This window comes from Metopolophium dirhodum, chromosome 6 (genome assembly GCF_019925205.1).
Source record: "Metopolophium dirhodum isolate CAU chromosome 6, ASM1992520v1, whole genome shotgun sequence".
NCBI lineage: Eukaryota > Metazoa > Arthropoda > Insecta > Hemiptera > Aphididae > Metopolophium > Metopolophium dirhodum.
Window position 1 is genome coordinate 26,007,965 of NC_083565.1, and position 22,841 is coordinate 26,030,805.

The following is a 22,841-nucleotide window of genomic DNA, read 5'->3' on the forward strand; positions in this document are numbered from 1 at the left end:
TTGGGATATTATCTATAAGTCACAACACTGAACACTCAGGGATTAAAGTGGTGGGGGGGGGATGCAGGAGGAATCAGTCAACCCTACCTCTGATGACGGTTAAAATGCGTCCCATTTAACAAATTAGGATTTTATACATTAGGCATTATACATAAAATTACAAATTGAACGCTTAAAAGTTAAAACTATATGGAAACATTAGTCCCCTCTGGAATTTTTCCCACTTTAAACCCTGAGAAAACAAAAAAAATTGTCAAAACAGTCCATGTTGTAACTACTTTAATATTATGTGATAACTACTTACTTATAGGTATACTATTTTATGTATTATACTTAGGCACATTACCTATTATTATTAATGTAATAGTGTTTTAGATATATTTAAATATTTTTAAGAGAAGGTACCAAATACCAATATCTGGTAAATATTGAATCAAACGTAAATATAAAGAAGTAAGTATATATAAATAGATTTAAGTTGCTTATAATATACAGAAATTATTAAATTTGTAATGGTCTGTATTCTGTTATCTGCAATTTTGCTATAATTTTCAATTGTAAACTTCTAGGCAGTTGAATAAAGTATATCATAAGGCAATAAATGATTTGCAATATGAATACCATACGTTAAAATTATCTTATTGAAATACCAATAAATAAACGTTGGTACACACAGGTATTTTTCATTATAAATACAATATTTATAGTATTTAATATTTTTGATTCATTGCAATAAAACACAATACACATATGTCTAAAATATATAGTGTCTAATGCAATTATTCAAACACCCGGCCTTCGAAGCTTGTGGTGCTCCCGGTGAATATTATTTAAACTACAAATTTGCCGTCGAAAACTAAGCCACTTTTTTTCTCCTGGCCAAGCCGAGTGTTATCACCTCTTCTCTACATCGTGCATAGAGTAATATTACCATGACAAATATTACAATTTGTCACGAATATTACTCTACGATACGAGTGAAGGTCTATTGTCATCAACACAAACAGTGCCGCAATTACAATTTTGAGGCCCCGGTTCAAAAATATTTAAGAGGCCCTTTTAGTTTTTACTGTAGCATTGGTGGAAATAGGGGGTGGACTTAGCCACCAAATATACTATTAGATCAAAACTCCCCCACCAATAAAAAATTTTAAGTTATTTTGGTTGTGAGGGAACCTCATGTATCCAAAAAAAGTGTGCTACCCAACTCATGAATAAAAACATGTCTAACTGCACTTGACTATTATATATAATATTTGAGATAATATAAAAATAATATATCATTATTACATTATATCTTAAATATATGATTAAAAAATAGTAAATACTAATAACAAAATAAATCCACTTACTATAGGTACATTTATTATTTTTATGAATGGCATACATCCTTTAGGAATTAAATATTTAAATTAGTCGGTTATTCCCGTGACAAAAAAAGTTGCTAAAGATAGATACAAATAAATGAATCCTTAAAGTACATTCAAATAGGTCACTGTTATGGATGGTGTTAAATTTGAATTCAATGATATAATATCACTGTATAAGAAAAACTATTCTAAACGAAGACGGTCGACAGCTTATGATATTACTAAGTATATTTGATGAGATTATTGTGGATAAAGTAATTTATATTATATAACCTATTTACGTGGAACCTTGTTTTAAATTTTCAATCCTTGCATATAAAAGTTGAACATTTTATACATTTTAACTACAAAGTAATTATAAAATTTAAAATTTGATAAATGTTGTCAAAATTTGAACTTTAAATGATTATAAAAAAAAATTGTGCATATGTATTTTGAATATTATTCAACTATTCGATTGTAACAATATATCGGAAGCCTTATTGTATTAAATTTTTTTGCCTTTTGGCCTAACAAATAAAATTTTATTGATAATTATAGAAAAAAAAACTAAAAAAATTGGAATCTAAAATTGTCCGTCAACAGCTCAAAACAAGTCAAAATATTTTGTCATTTTTATCAAGTATATGAATTGATAAAAAAAAACATATATAAATCTCAAGTGTCTACGGTTATTCGTTTTTGAATTAAAACAAAATAAGAAAATCACTAGATGAGAAATCGAGTGAATATCCAATGTTGTACAAATTTGAACTTAAAACGCTCATAAAAATTAAATTTGACTTTTTTATGGACATTTTTTTTTTTATAAAGGTAGATAACCTTATAAGGAATTTTGTATTACATTTTAAAATCTTGAACATGTATTTATCTTAAAATAGTCGGACATGTTATAGTTATTGTTATGGTAAGTAGTAACATATTATAATAGAGGTAGGTGCCTAAACAGATGTACAATATACATAAATATTATGCAGCATAAAATTAAAAAAATACTTGGTGAGTATTCGTAAAATATATTTTTATAATAGTATTTTAAAAGTAATGTTAATACTTGTTTATTCGAATACTTTTTCAAAAGTATTTTTTACAAGACTGTATTGACCTCATAGTACTCGCGGCGTCGTCGGACCTGCAAAAATTTTATTATACCTATAATAATTGACATTGATGGTTTTTATAATATATCAAGTAAGTGATGTAACGTTATAATGTAAAACAGAATTTGCAGTTTTTTTGCTCAACGTGTCACATACACATTACACAACAATACACATTGCGCACGTACTTAATAGTGCGAGTTTTAAAACATCATCAAAAAATAACTAACCCTAACCTAATCGAAGAAATATGTTTGTGCAAAATCTAAAATAAAATATATTATATTTAAATGTGTTAGCTTATTATTCCAAGCCACGAAAATCACAAACCGTCAAACACACGTGAACCTTAACTATACTTCGATCTTAATCAGGACATATCTTAAATTGTAATTAATTTTTTGAAGGCGGCTGTATAAATAACATAACATTGTAAAGATTAACGACTGAGCAATATTCACACTCGTCATAATTAGTATCTCATTATCTCGACTGTTCCTTACTTCCGTAGTGTAAACACTAACTAACAAATCCTTTAATTAATGATTTTCAACTAATTTGCTCGTCGTCTTTATCATGCGATTAAAACATTACAAATAAATAGAATATTATTACTAATTTGTATTATTATAATACCTAGTTAGATTTAAATTTTTAATGAATTTCTTACGTTTACCTTAACCTCATCAAAATAAAATTTTGTAAAAAGACGACGTGTTGCACTCCGGGAGTGCTGGCAGAAGTGAAAACTTGAATATTAACGTCGTACATTTTTGATATTTTGGATTGGTTAGGTAATAATTTTTGTACGAATTGCTTTAATTATTATTATAAAAGTACTATAATTTATGTGGTAAAATACAATATTCATTTATTGCGCTATAATTAATTATTTTACATCTCCAAAACCGATGGTAGCTGAAGTAAGAAACGAACAATTTTGATTCAAACCTATTTAAAAGTCTAGTAATGACCGCATCAATAGTACTTATGTATTTTGTTGTGCTAAAATTGCGATCATTTGACATCGTTAAACCAAATTCATTATTTAAAAATTCAATTAAAAGTTGATTTTTATCGTCTGCAAAGTTTATGTTGAAATCTCCACTCCAACGCCAATAATTCATTTTAGCTAGTACATTTGAAAGTAATTAAACAAAACGAACACTAACAATAACAAGTCACTACTAGATAAAACATCTACTATGTTAATAAATATCAACAAGTGAAACATATGAAAATAAAATGAAACCCGTCGTTTATTTATGTATTTATTTCTTCTTACATGAAAGCGAATAATGCCAAAAGCGAAAGAAAAATTAACATACTTCTAGAAGTCCGATTTCAATTTTGAAACTAATTTGAATTCAATAACTTCTTTTCTATGTTTTGTAGGAAATAGATTTTCGATATTTTGTAAAGTTTTTGTAGTACAGTTGCAAATTAATTTACTTAATTTCTCAAAACGAACTTGTACTTTAAAGGTTCAACGAGTTAAAAAAAATGAAAAAGTTTTGCCTACAAAACATAGACAAGAAGTTATTGAATTCAAATTAGTTTTCAACATTTAAATTGGACTTCTAGAAATATGTTTATTTTTCTTTTGCATAATGGTCTAAATGTACGCATTCGTCTGACGCAAGTTTAACATTTTTTGCCCATCACAAAAAAAACTGATTAAGTGCACGACGCCACTAAAGAATTTTTCACTTCAAAAATATACCTATATAATATTTTCTATTACTTACTTTTACACTGCTCAATATTTCAATAGTTCAATAATAGGATTATATTGTTAACGCGGCGCATTAGATAGGCAATTCAGGTACACCATCTCGCGTGCTGTGGTTTTTTCTAGAGGTGGGTCGAACTCAAAAATATGGTCTCGAACCGAACCTTGGTATGTCGAACCGAACTCGAACCGAACCTTAGTATGTCGAACCGAACTCGAACCGAACTTTTTAGTGTGATGTTGAACTCGAACCGAGTATTTTATTCAATATCGAACCACACCGGTACCATATTATATATCATTACCAAACTTAACCCAAAATAAACTTGAATTAAATGGCAAATGAAAGCTTTATACTTTATAGTTGTATGCTCAGGGTTTGGATGTATCTAGATAAGTAGATACAAATTATTTATCTTTTATCTTATACAGATAATTTTCGCTCGATTATATTTATCTTCATCTTGATCTATATAATTTATTTTAATGGACAAAAAAAAATGTTGAACATTTATAACATTATTTATATTTTTTATTTAGTATAATATAGTATAATTATATTATAGTATAGTATATTTATATAGTATTATATACAATATAGCATATAACTATATAGACAATAAACAAAATAAAAATAAAATAAACACAACAATAAATACTGGGAACATTTTTAGCTCGAAACGTTTGACATGTCAGCATTTTTTGCTGTTCGTACATTTTTTGAGTTCGAACAATTTTAATTTTCGAACTTTTTTGTTCGAGTTCAGTTTGGTTTGGTTTTTTTAAAACTTGGTTTGACTTTCGAACTAAAACCGAACACCTAAAGTTAAGTTCGATTTTTCGAACTTCGAACAGTTCGACCCACCTCTAGTTTTTTCAATAATATTATCTATCTGATGTTTGGTCTTAAACTCTTATGTAGGAATACAAGTTTGCCCACACAGGACTTTTGTCCGTATGCATAGTACGATTAAAGCTTTTAAAAATGATGAAATTCGTTTTGAGTTGCTCAACAATGGGTTCAGGCGTGAGGCTCAGCGATTAAAAAGAGCTGTTATCGAAGATATGTGTATTGGCCATTGGGTATGTTATAATATATTAGAAAAATTATAAAACAATTTATAAATTACTTGTTACAAAAATAACAATTGAACCTTCACACACGAATGCATTTAGGCTTAAAAACTCGGTTTTGCGTAAAAATATCGTTTTCCTTTTTTTCCCCTATGCCTTTGAACACTTATGAAATTTTAATTTTAACCTCTAAAGTAACCTAAGCTTCAAGTTTGTTAAATAGGAGTTCTACATTATTAAATTAAATAAAAATTATTTGAAATCAATTTAAATATCATTTAATGATTTATTAACATAGTAATAACATTAAAGTAATATCATTGGTTGTTACACCAATTTTGAAAGTTCCTTTACATTTTGTAAAATATTACAGCACTATGTTATAGCTTATATCTAAAAGTTTAAAATATAATAAATAATATAATATGTTAATAATATGTATATTAGAGTAAATGATATCTATTTATTTTTTTTTAGTAAATTAATATCTAAACGAATTAATAATTATTTAATTTTGTCCACAGTAATGAAATTATATAATATTTATACATATTGTTATTAAATGTATATAATGACGTGTTGTTGATTGAAGAAGTCCATTATCATTGGTGCTAATTTTTAGAACATTGATTTTTTATTTAGATTTGACCGATTTTTGGATTACGTGTGTAGTATAAAAATTTGGATATTTTAGCGGCTGCTCTACATGACCGGAGACCGGGACTATCGACTATCGAGTACCGTCATTACCAACCAACGATATTTTATGATATAGGTAGGTAGGAAATAGAAATGTAGAATACCAATTATTTGAATTATTATTACAAGAATTTTGACTAGGGAAAAGAAACGAAGATATAATATAGTATGATTTAAGAATAGTTTTAAGAAGTTATTAATTATTAAACCATTAGTAGCTACGAGCGTATAATCATTTATGTAGCTAAAATAAATTAAACATAATATTATTATAATTCATACGTAACGGTAGTCAGTATTTATAAATACCGGTAATCGGTTCTTAACCGGTTAAAACATATTGCGTTATTATAACGTATTACGTTTTATGTTAGCTGAAAAATTGTCACAGTAACCGGTAACTGATAACCGGGAGTACAAATAGGTTTATAATACCGGTAACCGATTATAGATTCCCCAAAATTTCGGGAAATTCCGGGTTTCAAGCCCTGGCTTATACCAAAATTTGTTTTATAGCCTAACGATGCTGTATACGAAATTTTATTTAGCATATTTTAGCATTTAGTATATTTTTGGATCATATTAATTAAGATCTTAAAAATTAGGGAATTAAAAAATATTGATTTGTTTCACTCATATACCTTATCATTGGTATTTCAACTCATTTATGAAAAGAGGTAATCTAATCTTAATCGCTAATCATTAGGCCATTAGGGTCAACAATTATATGTCCGTAGATCGGTAACAATATCGCCTAGAGATAAATACTATATTATATTTTATCGTACCTATAGCAGTCGTCAGTCGCTGTTTAATTTTAAATTTAATTTTTTATAACTAACCATTACAATAATAATAAATTATATTTAATATGTTTAAGTATATCATTTATACCTCATTATACTCATCTGTATTTTAAAATATTTTAACTCATTAAGAATTTAATGACTGCAGATATTTAAAAATATTTAGTACATTTTTCAACAAGAATAAAAGGTTTCAGAAACATAACAAATAATTAATTATTAATTTATTCATAATATTTACATCGAGAAAAATTCGAGCAAGTCAAATCTATTTATTGTATCAACTACTTGAGGATGAATTTCAACCATACCTAATACAAAAATTAATAATTCACATTTTTGTAAAATGTCCGAGACATTTCAGTTGATCGTTGTGTGGTATTTAACTGCTAATTTTGTCTCTAAACATTTTTAAAAACTTAGCTTTTTTATAGTGTTATATGAATCCAAGACTCCATTTTCATCAAAATGGTTAACTATACCTATTATGCATTTATAAGTTTTTCAGGACTTTAAAAATAATTATAGTCTTATAGTAAGACCTTAATAAACTTATAATAATATTGTAACGGTAATTTGAAAACCTACAAAACAAATACATCGGGTGTATTTTATTATACAGGTTTATTTTTTGCACAAAAATACAATTGATACATATGGAATACAAATGGAATACAAATTATACAAATTATACATTGGTTCAACTATGAACATTGGTAAGGCCGGACGGAAAGGTCACGTCAACGTACCTACTACCTAAGTGTTTTTCGTCACTTCTCTTACACGCGCACACGTCATTAGAAATGTATTATCTATTGACCGATAATTTTCTATTTACTTTCGAGAATTATTGAGATCCGTGTCTTCAGTCTGCCGAGCTTGCAGCTGTCGGGTTTTTCCTCGGATTTTTCGGTGTTTCCTAAACGAACGGAAACGACTAATTGTGTTATACAGCTGTATTAGGTTATAGTCAGGTCGACATAATATTACTTTCCACGGACGTCATCACTGCATTTTCAACTAGTCGACGCTTCCGATCAAACGGTTCAAATCTGTTTTAATGTCAGGCACTTCTAATCGTAAGCTGTCGATCGATAACCGCTGCTCGTCGACCGCTTGTTGTATGACATATATGGCGTCGCCAAATTGTTCATTTTACACACTTCAAAATTATGCTGAAAATCAAATCAATACCGCGATATTATGATTACATTCGATTGTCCTAAAGTCGTTATTCGTTAAAACATTAAGTGAAATAATGATCGACCATTCACAAAATGTGTTTGGATCCCCTCGATGATTAATTACAATTATTTTGATTGACTTACTAACCATCTTGCATTTTTGAAACTCTTTCGTGGCATTATATAACACGGAAAGTACTATTTGAACAAAAAATAATTCATTTTTTTATTTAATACTGAATCATAATATATTATAATACAGATTTAAATATATTTAATCACCCTCCTATCCGTTCTTCCAGCTTCCCTCTAACTTGGCTACGCTAAGTAGGTAAGATACGTCGAGCTATTGCATTAATATATAAACCTACATAATATGTGTTATATTTTGTTTATTTTCATATCTCCTTCCATATTTTTCGGTTCACATTCATCGGTAGTTGGATTCTTTCGCCTTGATGATAGGAACGACATTCCAGCTACACCGACGCAAGCGAACAAAATTCTGGCCAAAAATTCTTATGAGAAATACATTTTGCAGTGAAGGTTTTATGAGTACTTTGTTTATTTGCAAACCGTAGTGATGTATATATAATATTATTATCATGATATATTTTGATATTTAAACAATTAAACCAGATAATATATTATTACAACAAACAATAAAGTATCGTTCAATTTATAAATTATTAGTTTTTTATCGAAGCGCATTCACAAATTATTATATATTATATATTTTGAGATAAATATTAACAAATGCGGTTAATTAATTATAAATAAGTGAGTTTTTGAATAGAGTATGAGTGAGTATTGCTGAGGAAAAAAAATGATAATAATAACATGGTGGAGCGCTACAATGCAAAATTTTAAATTAAGAAATTAAAAAAAAAATTTACGAAGGTCGAAGAGCACGCACGGCACCGCAAAGGTTGGTGGTTAGAGGCGCGCTGCTACTACACTACCCTCCCTCTACACTACTACTACTACTATCACACAACAGTTGTGTGTACCCGGTGGGTTACCCGAGTGGTTAGGTTAGTGTGTGGGTGCACTCGTAGCGCGCCTCGATACGGTTTTTCTCCTCCATTATGCATCCCCTTCATCCTGGCCATCCAGGTTTCACCATTCGGCGATTTCGGGCGGTAGCCGTGCGTTAGACCTCCGCAGACGTCGGCGGCGGACTGCCACCTTATATATCTAGCATCCAACTGGACACCGTCACAAGGTAGGACGACGGCACGCCGTACCTGTCCGCAGCCCGACCGACCACCGAGCGCGGCGGCCACGCGTCGGAGTGCCGCCAGATGGCGCCGTGCGATCGGTTTCCGAATGAATTAATATTATTATTATTTATTACGTTCCCGCCGCAGGCCGCGGGCCGTGGCGAATATTATTATCGCGTATGCCGGGCCGCCCCACGACTGAACCACAACAATCGTAATAATAGATACGATAAACAAAATAATATAGTAGTTGATTATTGTTCTTGTTCTTGTTGTTATTGTTATGAATTTCTACACTGCATACGTTACAAAAGCTTAGGCAGGTCTAGCCGTCTAGGGTAAAGATTTTGTATTATTACCTAATGTATTTGAGATGGTTGGGTACTTACAAAGCTGGGCACTAACTAGTTAGTTTTGATTCTTATTAATTTTGTAACTATTAACTAGTTGAATTTAATGTTTAAAATAGTCTAATCTAACTCGTTAGAAAAAAAACTAACTAGTTATTATTATTTTTTTCATTACAAAATTCGAAAAGCTGTTCGTCAATCATGACATCATGTCATCATGGCTATAATATGTCTATATAGATTATTAATTATAAATTTATAATAATGCACGCACAGGCTTTTCTGCGTAGTCTGTAGAATGCATAGATTATAATTATAAAGATATGGATATGAATGGTCTTATCAGCGGTCTTCGAGGGGAACAATTGAGACCAAAAAATGTATACCTATATCCTGGGTTGGGCACTTTTCAATTACAGTAATTCAATTACTTAGGTAATTTGTAATTGGTAATTAATCATAAAAATATTGATGTAATTTGTAATTGGTATAAAGAATTACAATTTTTCAATGATACAAATTTAGAATTTCTACAAAATATATATAAAAATTATACAGCATAAGTTATCGAACCTTCGGCACCGATACTAAAAGATAATTTTATGATGAACATTACTAAAAATGTTATAATGTAGACATGTAGACAGATATAATATTATACATATATAATATCTTAATAATTGACCATGTTCTATCTAAAAATCGACAATCGTACTGTACGATGTACACTTTGTGTCTACGTACAGGCTTTAGTAACCATCTCATTGTCATCCGTCACTGAATAACGTCCTTAAAATTGATAATTATTTTACTCTTTCCTTATTTATTAATAAGTAAAAAATTACTAAAATTAACGCTGATGAATTTTCTCTAAAAAATATCAACCATCCAATTTTTGATGGAAAATTGTTTATTATTAAGAAAATCGATAATGATAATGTTCGAGCTCTTTGTATTTTGTGCAATAATGAAAAGGCTGTGATTTCTGGTTCCGTTCAAGCCAACTCAAATTTTCGGGCTCATATTAAGGTATCTATTATCAAATAATAATATTTAAAACAATTATTGAATGTATGTTTTATACTTTATACAAAAGTTTGTGGTAAATCAAAATAATGGCAGATAATACATTTTTTTATTTAGAGAATACATAAAGATAAATTCGAAGATTTCCAAACTCATTTTTTAATGTGCATGTCACCATACCGTAGTAACGCTTTAACTGATTCTTCAACAAGTATTGAATTACAGATATTGCAATTTTTTGATGACAAAAATAAAAGTTTAAAATGTTTAAACAATTATCCTGTTGTTAAACAATTATTTATTAATTATAATACTAATATTTGTTCGTCAGCAGTGGTAGAGAGATTGTTTTCATTTGCTGGCTTTATAATGGCACCTACTCGTTCCCGGTTGTCTGACGAACAATTCGAAAAACTAGTATTTTTAAAAGGTAATCAAAATTACGGGATTATCTAATTTTTCTATGTATCTATATTTCTCTAATGTTTTTTTGTTTTTTTGATTTAATTTATACACTTTTAAATATAATAATATTAATAACTAATAAAATTTTAATAAATTATTTAAATGTAATTGGTAATTGTAAGTAATTCAATTATGTAATTTGTAATTTGTAATTAAATGTTCTACAATCATGTAATTAGTAATTTGTAATTAATTACTGGTATTTTGAGTAATTTGTAATTTGTAATTAATTCCTTTTTTTTGATAATTCGCCCATCCCTGCCTATATCGAGTATCGACCATCAATCACGGCAATGGATAAAGGATTTTGCCTCAATTGCCTTCCCCTCCAGGAACGCGGCCTCAAATATATTTAACATAGCCGTGGCCTATCCATATCTTTATTATCTATGGTAGAATGTTGATATCTGCTAGATATAAATAATAGGTATCTATACGGGTGGCTTAACCAATTAGTGTAGACACGATGCCGAATTGTCATGGTTGTGTTATCGGTGGTTTACGTTTACCCGTTTATCTATGTTACTATTTAACTATTTATATACTTATATTTAAGATTTAATAGCTATATATTATAATATCACAATATCATATAGACAATATTATGTATTATTATTTAACATTAATATTTTAAGTTGTCATACTGTTTTATATTTTTTTTTTTTTTGTTTCACCCTTTATGTTCTAATAACTGATAAGTGATTTTCCAATCAATTGAAATTATTACTTACAAATTACTTTCAAAAATTGAGAATTATTATTTAAACATCCTCTTTTACATAGTTACATATAATATAATACTTAATATTTCCTAATAGCTTCAAGCCTCCAACTATTCTTTAAATAAAACAATGAAAACAATGTAAATAATTCAAGATTTACTTATGTCTATAAAAATACACAAAAAGGAAATTTTTATTACGTTTCGAATTGATTTACTACAAAATAATGTTGATATTTTAAGAAGTTAACTACTTGACTTAAATAAACTTTTTAGCCATATTTTTTTTATAAAAATTAAATTTACAGGAATAAATCCTAACTGTTTACCAACGCTATTGTGACTGCTGTGGCGTTGAGTACGCAAGGTCGTGCATATTTTGAACCACCTAAAATAACCAACCGGTGAGAGGGTAAAAAATTATTAAGGATAATTAATGGGTACTGTTATTAAAGTAAATAGTTACTATGTACTTTCCATTACTCTATGGGACTGCAGTTACCTGCAATTACGTGTGTGAGCTTTAGTTATAATTCAACTACCTTTTTTTTTAATGAACTCGCCGTCTTGATATCCTGGTTATTACAATATTGTAAGTACCTATACCTTATAAATATAAATTTACTATATTGTTGAAGGCTCGTACAACATGGAATGCTACTATATGATGCTTGAGCTATTAAGTTAATTGATTTCACTATTATCGAAGATACAATATTAACGTTACATGTTTTCAACAAAATCATTGAATGTAAACAAAATATAATGGAGAGGCTGCCATATTTTGCATTCATTTTAATAGCTTGATACGTCTTTAACCAATTGAAGAAAATATAAATAAAAGTAATTTAACTTTGGCAATATTATAATTGTGATTCACTATACTACAACTATAGTATACGTCTTATACTACTTATATAATAAAACCTACTAATTATTAATAATTATTGAAACATAACAAATGTGACGATTTTATTACACTGCAGTTATTGTTCTTAGAACTGAATGATTTATTTGAGAATAAAAAGAAATAATATTTTAACAAATTTATAATAACGATATATATAGAATAAACAGCAATACTCATAATCGTCAGATATTTATAACTAAAATAATAACTAACAAGTAATTGCATATAAATGAATAATAATAAAACTAAAACAACTGACTAGGTACCTGTGACCGTTTTACTTGTTGAAAAAAAAATATTAGTTTAAAAGAAATAAAATGATAATGAAAAATAAACTAAATTAAACCTTTATGATGACGTATTGAGTGTGTACCCGTATTATACACTTAGTGTGTACGTCGTGTGCACGGACGCATTTTATTCGTAATTAAATGGACTGTGAGGTTTGAAATTTCCCAAAAAATCAATCTCCCGCATACGCTTTATTTCCACGCCGTTGTACTCGACGGATTCCCTTGCCAAAAACTTCTCTGCCTCGTCTTTGGTGCTGAACGTGAAGTAAAGGCAACCCTTAAACGCTTGGGACCTGAACCTCATGGGGGTGGTTTTCGTGATGACGTTTTCGCCAAAGGTCGCGGCGAACTCCAACAGTTCGTCCACGGTGGTCGTCCTCGGGAAACCGCTACAATAAATCGACCGTTGGACAATGTCCTTGAACAGCCGGCGATCGGGGACGGGCGCGGTGATTTTCGGTTTGCGTCTGATCTTTACGCCCGTCTCGTCGACTTCCACGATGCTGCCGACGGCGTCCTTGACGGCGGACGCGATCACGGCCGAGTCCCTGGTGATGGACTTCAGCATTTTGAACGTCAAGAGCACGCTTATCGGCACCCAGCCGTCGTTAAGCTTGATTTTGGCCTGCAGGAACTTATCGTACGGTAAATTGGTGTCGCTGAAATAGAACTCGAGCTGCTTGACGATTCTCGAATCCCTGTCCGCGGCTCCGGTGACGTGTTTGAACGAGGATGCCATTGTTGCAGCGATTATGCAGCTATAAATATGCCCTTAAAAAATGAAAAAAAATGATTAGAAAACTCAAAAAATGCATTGTAAAAATGACTTAAAATGTATTAAAAAAATATATTAACAGTGTATTTTTGTAATCTTATTTTTTTAATAGTATTTTAAATAAGTATTAGTTATACCATTGATTATAAATAGTATTTATAATCAATGGTTATACTTATAAGTAGTCATTTAAAAAAAGTTGTACAGAAAGCTATAGATATCATTGAATTTTACCGTATACGTCACATAGGTCTATATCTAGCTAGTCTAGCCTAGTCTTGCGTTATATATATAGGTTTTGACATTTTAATTATTTTCCGATAATATAATATGAATTACGAGTACCTACTTAATGATCTGTAGTCTGTATATATAAAAAGACTTGTCCTGGGTGATTCATCATCGCCTAGCCGGAACTGCTGAAGCTATGGATATGAAATTTTCAGTAAATGTACTTATTACTATGTATAGGCGCACTAAGAAAGGATTTTTCGAAATTCGCATTTTAAAGGGTAAAAAGAGCATAAAATAGTTAATTTTTAACGGTGGGTGAGGGGTTCGCGGTGCGGCAGCCGTCGACGCGCGGTGGCTAGACGTGGCCGCCCAAATTTCCCCTTCCATATCACCGCCGCCGCCACCGCCAACCGCCGCGCCGCCGACGAGCAGATGATAGAGCAATAGACCGACGAGCAGATATATAGATATGTCTCGGATATTCAAAACTTTATCGATAACACATTATAATATTATTAATTTCGATTTTAAATTAACATGGTGGCATGACGTGTCATTTATGATTCTATTATAACGCTTGCCGCAATAATCGACGACGCACACAGGCTTTCCCAACAGGAGTAGAAGTGGGGGTAGGCATGCTGTCCTACGCTCGCACCACTGACCAACATACGCGTAGCGTTTATATTTAATTTGTATAACGACACTCACGGCTTGCGAACTGTTTTACTTATTATTTAAGTATTCGGCACATGCTGTGAAGTTGTGATACGTCTTTAGCGTTTTTTTATTTTCAGGTGTTTTACTTATTATTTTTGAATAATAACACGTCTTCGTATACGCACACTTACCTACATACTTCATTAACTGTGTATAGGCGCACTAAGAAAGGATTTTTCAAAATTCGCATTTTAAAGAGTAAAAAGAGCATAAAATAGTTAATTTTTAACGGTGAGTGAGATTCGCGGTACGGCAGCCGTCGACGCGCGGTGGCTAGACGTGGCCGCCCAAATTTCCCCTTCCGTGTCACCGCCACCGACACCGACCGGCTTAATACCGAACCGAAAATAAACCGAACGACGAGCAGATATATAGATATGTCTCGGATACTCAACACTTTATCGATAACACATTATATTATTAATTTCGATTTTAAAATAATACGGTGGCATGTGCCGTTTAAGATTCTATTATAACGCTTGCCATAATCGACGACGCGCGAAGCACACAGGCTTTTCCAACAGGAGTAGTAGTGGGGGTAGGCATACTGAGAGTTGTTAGTATAGATAAAAATGAATGGTCGTGTGTAGATTAGACCTCTGTGAAGAAGATAGGCTAATTTAAAAAGTGTTAAAGTGTTTTTTACCGTTAACATTTTGATCAAAGTATTGTTAATGACCATTCAATTTTGCTAAAAACGTATATCCCCCCCAAACCAAATTTCTAATTACGCCACTGTAACTCCTTATACTGTTGTCAACTTTAAACACATTGTATTTTTTTAAATATACTCAACATTATCTGAATTATTAGTCGATAATTACACGTACATGTATTACGTATAAATTCGTAGTCGCGTTTACTACGATAATAATCATAGAATAATCAAAATAATATAAGTAATTGCTATTAATTATGGTTTGGAGATAAAGTATATTAGTATACCACTATTGTAGATCACGTGTTTAAAAAGTGTACCCAAACGTGTCTTGTATATATTATATGTGTATTGTGTACCTAAACGTTCTCTGATTTACCAGAGAAAATTATGAAATACCTTTTATTTTATGTGATGTTATTACATTGAACAATTAATGATTTGTATAAGTTTTCAAACAGCATTGAGCGTCGATTGTCCGTTAACAAATTTTTGTAGCGTGAAAAGGAACGTTCTACATCAACGGATGTAATAGGTGCGTATTTATAATGTAACAAATCGTTGCTGGTCAAATTTTCTGGAATACCTTCTAATGTGGATACATCACCGGATAATACTTTAGAAATTTTCGTAAGAATATGAAAACCATTATTTTTTTTAAAAACATCTTCACATTTTTTATTAATATCAGTGACTGACGACTGTAATAGATGCGATAAAATATAATATGATATTTATCTCTATGCGATACTGTTACCGATATACGGACATATAATTGTTGACCCTAATAATTAGCGATTAAGATTAGATAACCACTTTTCATAAATGAGCTGAAATACCAATAATAAGGTATATGAGTGAAACAAATTAATATTTTGTAATTCCCGAGTTTTTAAGATCTTAAATATGCTCCAAAAATATACTAAATGCTAAAATATGCCCTAAAAATGCAAAAATACCATAATATGCAAAAATATGCGAAATAAAATTTTGTATACAGCATCGTTATGTTATAAAACAAATTTTGGTATCAACTAGCTATTTTTTTGACCAACCAATAAAAATATGCAAATGCATAGAAGTGTTGGCCCTAGATATAAATAAGAAAAAAACTTAAATTTGGCAATAATATCATGATTGACTTAAGTACACTTATATTACTTTCATCTTACCTACTAATTATTAGTAACTATCGAAACATAACAAATGTGACGAATTCATAAGGTAGGTACACAATTATTTTTGTTACAACTAAACGATTTATTGGATGATATAAAATATAATATATCAAATAAATAAAGTATGTATAGACTATAGCTATAGCATAATACTTATAATCGTCAAATATTTTTTAACTTTAGTAAGTAATAACACACGGATGAAAAATAATAAAACCAAAATAACTGCGATTGTCTGTGACTGCAGTTTATCTTGTTGAAATAATATATTAGTTTAAAAAAAAATACAATTTTAGTGTCAAATGTGTACCTATATGCAGTGCTCATAATGGAAAAATAGAAGAAAGGGGACTCAAATACTAAAAATCAGCGTTCCTGACAATGATTAATCTCAACTTAACCCGTGAGGGGCTTTCCCTCACACCCCCACCCACCAACCGCCATCAACAACATTAGACATATAATTCACCAGTACAAATAACATTTACCAACAATCAATAAATATTATTTTACTTCTCATTTATAAAAATAAATCAAGATACATAATATAATCTGTACTCTATGGTAAAAATGGACAAATAATCATAATTATATGTTATAAGTACATTGCACCTACACGTTTTTTGATAATTAGTATGACACTACCTCTGAAAGAATAAATAAAATATGCAAATATTTAATAGTCAATAGAACATAATATTTTGATGAATATACCTTAGTAATATTTACAATATTATTTTTACACAGGTATTATTAATAATTTTTAAGAAAAATAAATTATGAGAAATAATTATTTTTACATAATAAATATATTATGTTGAAAACGACCAATTTACCAAACTACCATTTGACTGTGCCCCACGGCCCACCATAGCTCGTCATTGACGTTAAGAAATTATATTTTACTGTTTATATAATGTTGCATTAATTACTAAAAATAATACTTATACATATTCAATTTAATATTGTACCTCTCCATCATTCCTATCCAAAAAATTGTGGCCGAAACTTATAAGCTATCACTGCAGATTTGGGCCACCGTAAAAAAATGGCCCGAGACCCCTGCAGAATTCTATACTAAATAAAGTCCATATTATTATTATTATTAATATTGTAATCATGTAAAATTGAATGTGTTTTTACCTACTTGTTTCGATGACGGGATCCTCGTGTACGTGCAAACCAAAAATACGTTATTGGCGATTGAATGTGGTAAATAAAGGTAGTACGGGTAACCGGTAACCGATATAATAATGACAACTTTGTCAACTTTACACTACAAAGTACAAGTTTATGGTTGTATCGCCGAGCAACAGAGACTTATATGACGTGAGAATAATAATAATAATCGCCAACAGAGAAATTAATTGATCACTATTTACATAACATGATATTATGTGTTCGGAAGTCGACTGCGATCACCTCGTCAGCGCATTTGGATTTTGGGCCAAATAGATTGAATTGACAAATTGTAATATTTATCATGGTAATATTACTCTATGGCTCAAATTACCGAGCTCCCATAATTAGAGTCAATGCAAATCGTTGAAGAGTGTACATCAAGGAACATATAAAAAAAATCGTAGAACACTACCACTACCATAGATAATATATATTATATAGTATTTATAGGTCCATAGTGTTATCATAGAACACAACTGTCGGTTTACACGTCACGTGATGTATACAAAATGAATTCAATCAATTTCAGTTTACTATTCTAGTTGTCACAATAAGTTATCAAATAATAATTATATTATGTATAGAAGTAAAATAAATAATCTTAGAAAGTTGAAGACACCATTCAAAACCCAAAGACTATTTGTTTTCAATATTATACTTATAATAAGTCAATTTTAACTCGCGCAAATTCGGTGGACAGGCATGACGTGGTCACTGTGAAGACAACCGTCAGTCGTCAAAGCACAACGCCATAACGCCATGACGATGGCGCACCGCTTCCTGAATTTTCGTTTTCATCCACCTAAAACTTTCAACTTAAACCTACCTTATACCGTGGCTAAATTGACTATTTAGTCATGCTTAATATGTTATACGGTATTAATACACCGAGTGGTAATAACCGATCAATAGTGGAATGTCATTTGTATACAAATATATGTTTTATTCATATAATATTTGTTATAAAAATGCGGTGAATGAAATGTTTGTGTAATATATCTTCTGTTTATAAGTAAAGATTATTAATCCGTTATCTTAGAATGGCACAGAAACTTTTTCCGTCTGTCTTTATAACTAGCAAATTCAAAAATGTGTTAGTTTTTGTAGTTCCGACCGTTAAATTATGTTAATGATTGCTTCAGTTTACCTATGGATTTATTTGGTAATATATAATAATTAATAATGTAATGTACTATGTACATAATAATGAGTAATTTATTAGTAGATATTAGATGTGGAATTTATCGGAGAAAAGAAAGAAGTAGAATGGTTAGTATATAAAATATAACTGAGAAGCAGTGGCATAGCGAAAAACCTGTTGGCCCTTAGAGACAGAGACTCTCTTTAACACAGAAATTAAATAAAAAAAAAAATATTAATATTATTAAATAGTGATTCTAGGAGCTAATAATAATTATAAGGATTGTTAGGAGACCACAACATATGACGTACAAATGACAATATTTTCATTAATAGATTATAAAACTGTGAAGTTTAGATTATAGTGACTGCTTTAGAAATAATATTCATAGAATAGCTTTGCTGAAATAACTTATACAATTATACAATTCTATGAGTATCTATGAATGAGTATTATATACTACTACACATAAGAGTTTTAAACATTAAGATTCAAAAATTAAAATCATAGAATAATATTAAATAGGTACATAATAATTAATATACATTAATACGTATAATTCCTAATACTTATATTCTTATAACAGCTGGTCTTCTCAAAATATTTTTAAAAGTGAGTTATTCACTAAGCACAATTTTATAGAAACATAAAACATTAATATTATAATTTAAAAAATTTAGTATTTAAAGGATCATTATTGCATTTTTAATTTACTGCTTATGATATATTTTCTAGGTTGATATTGATATCCGAAGTATATATACAGGCAATTCTAATTTAAATTCAATTTTTGAAAAATCATTCAATATTACGCTTCACGATTTGTCGCCAGGTAATATTTGAATTCTATTTTCATGTAAAATGTAAGGTACATTTTGTACCTACTTAAGATTGATTTAATACTAGCTTAGTTTAATTCTCACTAACTAAAGAAATGTCAAAATCATAAATTTTTTATATCTACATGAATAAATCTAGAATCCATGTTATAATATTACAAATAAATTATTTCCAATAGGTAGGTATTATTGTACTAATATTTTGTATTATAATAATATTCCATAGTAAAAAAAAATGGTAAATTCAATATAAAACCAATGAAATATGATTCCTATAAATTTATTTATAGTATAATCTACATTATTTAGTGCCTACCTACAAATACCAGGGTGGGTGATCTTACAGTTTAAATTTAAATGTTTTTGCTAATATTTATTTGTATGTTTTAAAATAGAAATTTTTTTACAAGTTGTTCATTTTCAGATTCAAAAATATTGGTTATAATATATTTTTTACATAGTGTATTCACTCCTTTGTCAAAAAATCAACTCATGATGAATATTGAATATGGTAGAAAAGGTTTTACCAAATACATTGTGCAAGAATTAATTAATCATGAATTTTTTATTGTGACACTAACTTCTGTGAACATTGAATCTATACAATAAGGTAGGTATTTATTAAATTATAATATTTTTTATGTATTCAGTCAAAATAACTAATAAGTATTGTTTTAAATTCTAGGTAGATATTGACTTTAACAGAATATACTGTAAAAATTGAAGAAGTGTTTCTAAAACGCATTAAAATATTGAATGAACGGATAAATAATTCAACACACGAGATTTAACCAATGGTAAGTACTCCATAAATTATAGTATAAAATATATTATTTTGTATATTTTACTGGTACACAAAATTAAATATTCAGACACTCCTAATAACAAAAATCTAATATTAATGTAATGATGTAAGTATTGAAGTGTTTGTTCAATTATTACGATTTGTTTAATTTTTGGTACCTAACCAAATTCACAATATTATAAATATGTTTAAACTTGTAGAAATAAAGCCATTTTAATAGATATTATGTACTTTATCTTTTGGTAACTAATAAATACTATCTAATAAATGCAGGTAAAATTGAACAATTGTCAACTGATAGTTTGATCAAATATTTTAAATTGGTAGGTAATAACCTTAATTTCTTGGAATGTAAGTCATTAGAATATAGAAAGTTTAACTATATAAGAAATTGAAAAATTCAATAAATGAAAAAAAAACTACAAAAATAACTAGTTACTTATTATTTTTAATGAGTTAGATTAGATTATTTTACACATTGAATGCAAGTTTACAATGTTAATATGAATTAAAACTGAAGCTTTGCCTATTGAGCAGTATCAGTATTATTCACTGTAATCAACATGTTATAAATAAGATTACATACTATTGAGATGATTTCTAACATTTTTTTAAACTACTGTATTTTCAGATTCAAAATATCTGATAGTTATGTACATGTTACATAGTCTGCTAATTCCTTGATCAAGAAAATTAACATGAGAAGAGAATTGAAAAAAATACTATGTAAAATATGGAATCAATGATTCCTAAAATTCAACCATAAAATCTAATAAAAAACTATTGGATATAGAAGCACTTTTAAAATAGACGGCACAGAATCCATACATAATATTTTAAAAATGGATAGACCACCGGAACTTAAAACCCATTGCTGGACGGAGCACTATATAAAAGCAATCCCTCTCTCATCCATATTCCAGACCACGACCCCTTATTTTGTTAAAAAAGGAATGGCCTATCCATTCTTATATTATCTATAGTCCTATCCAGCCAAATATATTGATTGTTGGTTGTTGGTACATTATTTTATGCGAAACAAATTTTGATATATTTTATTGAAGTCAATTATTATATGACTTACAATTTAAAAAATACTTTACGTATTTTTGGAAATGTTCCATATTTTTAATGTTGAATATTTGCTCGAATCTGAGAGTATGTGTGGATTTTGTTACAAACATTTTTTTGAATATTCATACAATGTATGACAAGTCATATACCTACCTTCACTAAACAAATTTCTTCAGAAATTAGGGGCTAAGGTATAACAGATTTGTTTTTATTTAACTATTTGTTTTCATTATACCTACTTACTTTCTATAATAGTAATAATATTAATATAATATTTACCTTTTTTAATAACTATTCATGTTTATATAATATTTTACTTTGTTTTATAATGTAGTTACAAATATTTTATAGTTAGGTATTAACTATTTTTATTTAGTTCCAACCTAATTGTACTTTTAACATAGGTACCTATACTTATTTTTTTTCTAATCGTTAAATGTATTATTATACATTTAACATGTATAATAGCAATATATAGTCTAATTTGAATATAATTATTTTTGTTATTAAAAATTCCCCTCCACATACAGATTTATATCTATAACACAGCTATGCATCTAATATATTATATTGTATAATAATTACTTACCTACAAATTTTTATTTCTAAAAATTCTGTATATTTAACTTTACTTTATTAATATATTATTTAAAAAAAATTGTATACCTATATTATAAAAATATTTTTATACTTAAATCTGATTATGTATATTATCAATAAACGAAATCATTAAAACATAATGTGCTTGGTTATTTTTTTGTTAGTGGATTGCGGAGATTATATTATGTGTGTGTATATATATTATTTATACATACTTGCGGGTAAATAGAATATCTACATATAAATTATATTTTTATACTCATTAAATTTTAATTGGTAGTTTTAAAATAGTATTTTTTTATTTTTTATCCTGTATACAGGATTTTTACCAGAAGGAGTGCTTCAATTTCAACATATTATAACATCTTATGTTTTAGCAAATTTAATCAAGATGGTAGGTACTTTAAAGAGGTCATTTTTCGACTTTCTCAATGGTTATTAATTATTGTCGCGGGAAAAACCACCGACAAATACGAAAAACCGCTATAAATGTGATTTTAATTTCTAACGCTTTGTTTATCACCAAAAAACCGAATTAAAAATTGTGATGAATTTATTAATATTAATACAATACACAGGCTGTAATAAATAATTAAAATATATAAAATATCCAGACTGAAAGACCCGTCTCCGCTCTGAATCGATTTTCGTATTCAATGATATTCAAATTTAATACAATCTA

The 22,841-nt window shown here is 29.0% G+C and overlaps 1 protein-coding gene and 1 long non-coding RNA gene across 8 annotated transcripts; one reads left to right on the forward strand and one right to left on the reverse strand.

Moving 5' to 3' along the window:
- Window positions 1-12,759: 12,759 nt before the first annotated feature.
- On the reverse strand, window positions 12,760-18,002 carry LOC132946979 (la protein homolog). Of its 7 annotated transcripts, none has more exons than XM_061017130.1 (2): window positions 17,666-18,002; window positions 12,760-13,724 (listed from the first exon to the last, which is right to left on the reverse strand). In XM_061017130.1, exon 2 carries the CDS (start codon window positions 13,690-13,692, stop codon window positions 13,078-13,080), a length of 615 nt encoding a protein of 204 aa, XP_060873113.1. In that variant the 5' UTR covers window positions 13,693-13,724; window positions 17,666-18,002; the 3' UTR covers window positions 12,760-13,077. The 7 variants fall into 7 exon arrangements, with proteins under 7 accessions (XP_060873113.1, XP_060873112.1, XP_060873111.1 ...); XM_061017129.1 differs by having other exon boundaries at window positions 17,662-18,002; XM_061017128.1 differs by lacking the exon at window positions 17,666-18,002 and adding an exon at window positions 14,814-14,990.
- Window positions 18,003-18,251: 249 nt separating this feature from the next.
- On the forward strand, window positions 18,252-21,946 carry LOC132947329 (uncharacterized). The gene is made up of 5 exons (XR_009664892.1): window positions 18,252-18,862; window positions 19,577-19,673; window positions 20,105-20,290; window positions 20,366-20,477; window positions 21,117-21,946. It is a non-coding gene; the product is annotated as an uncharacterized LOC132947329 (long non-coding RNA).
- The last annotated feature ends 895 nt before the right edge of the window (window positions 21,947-22,841 follow it).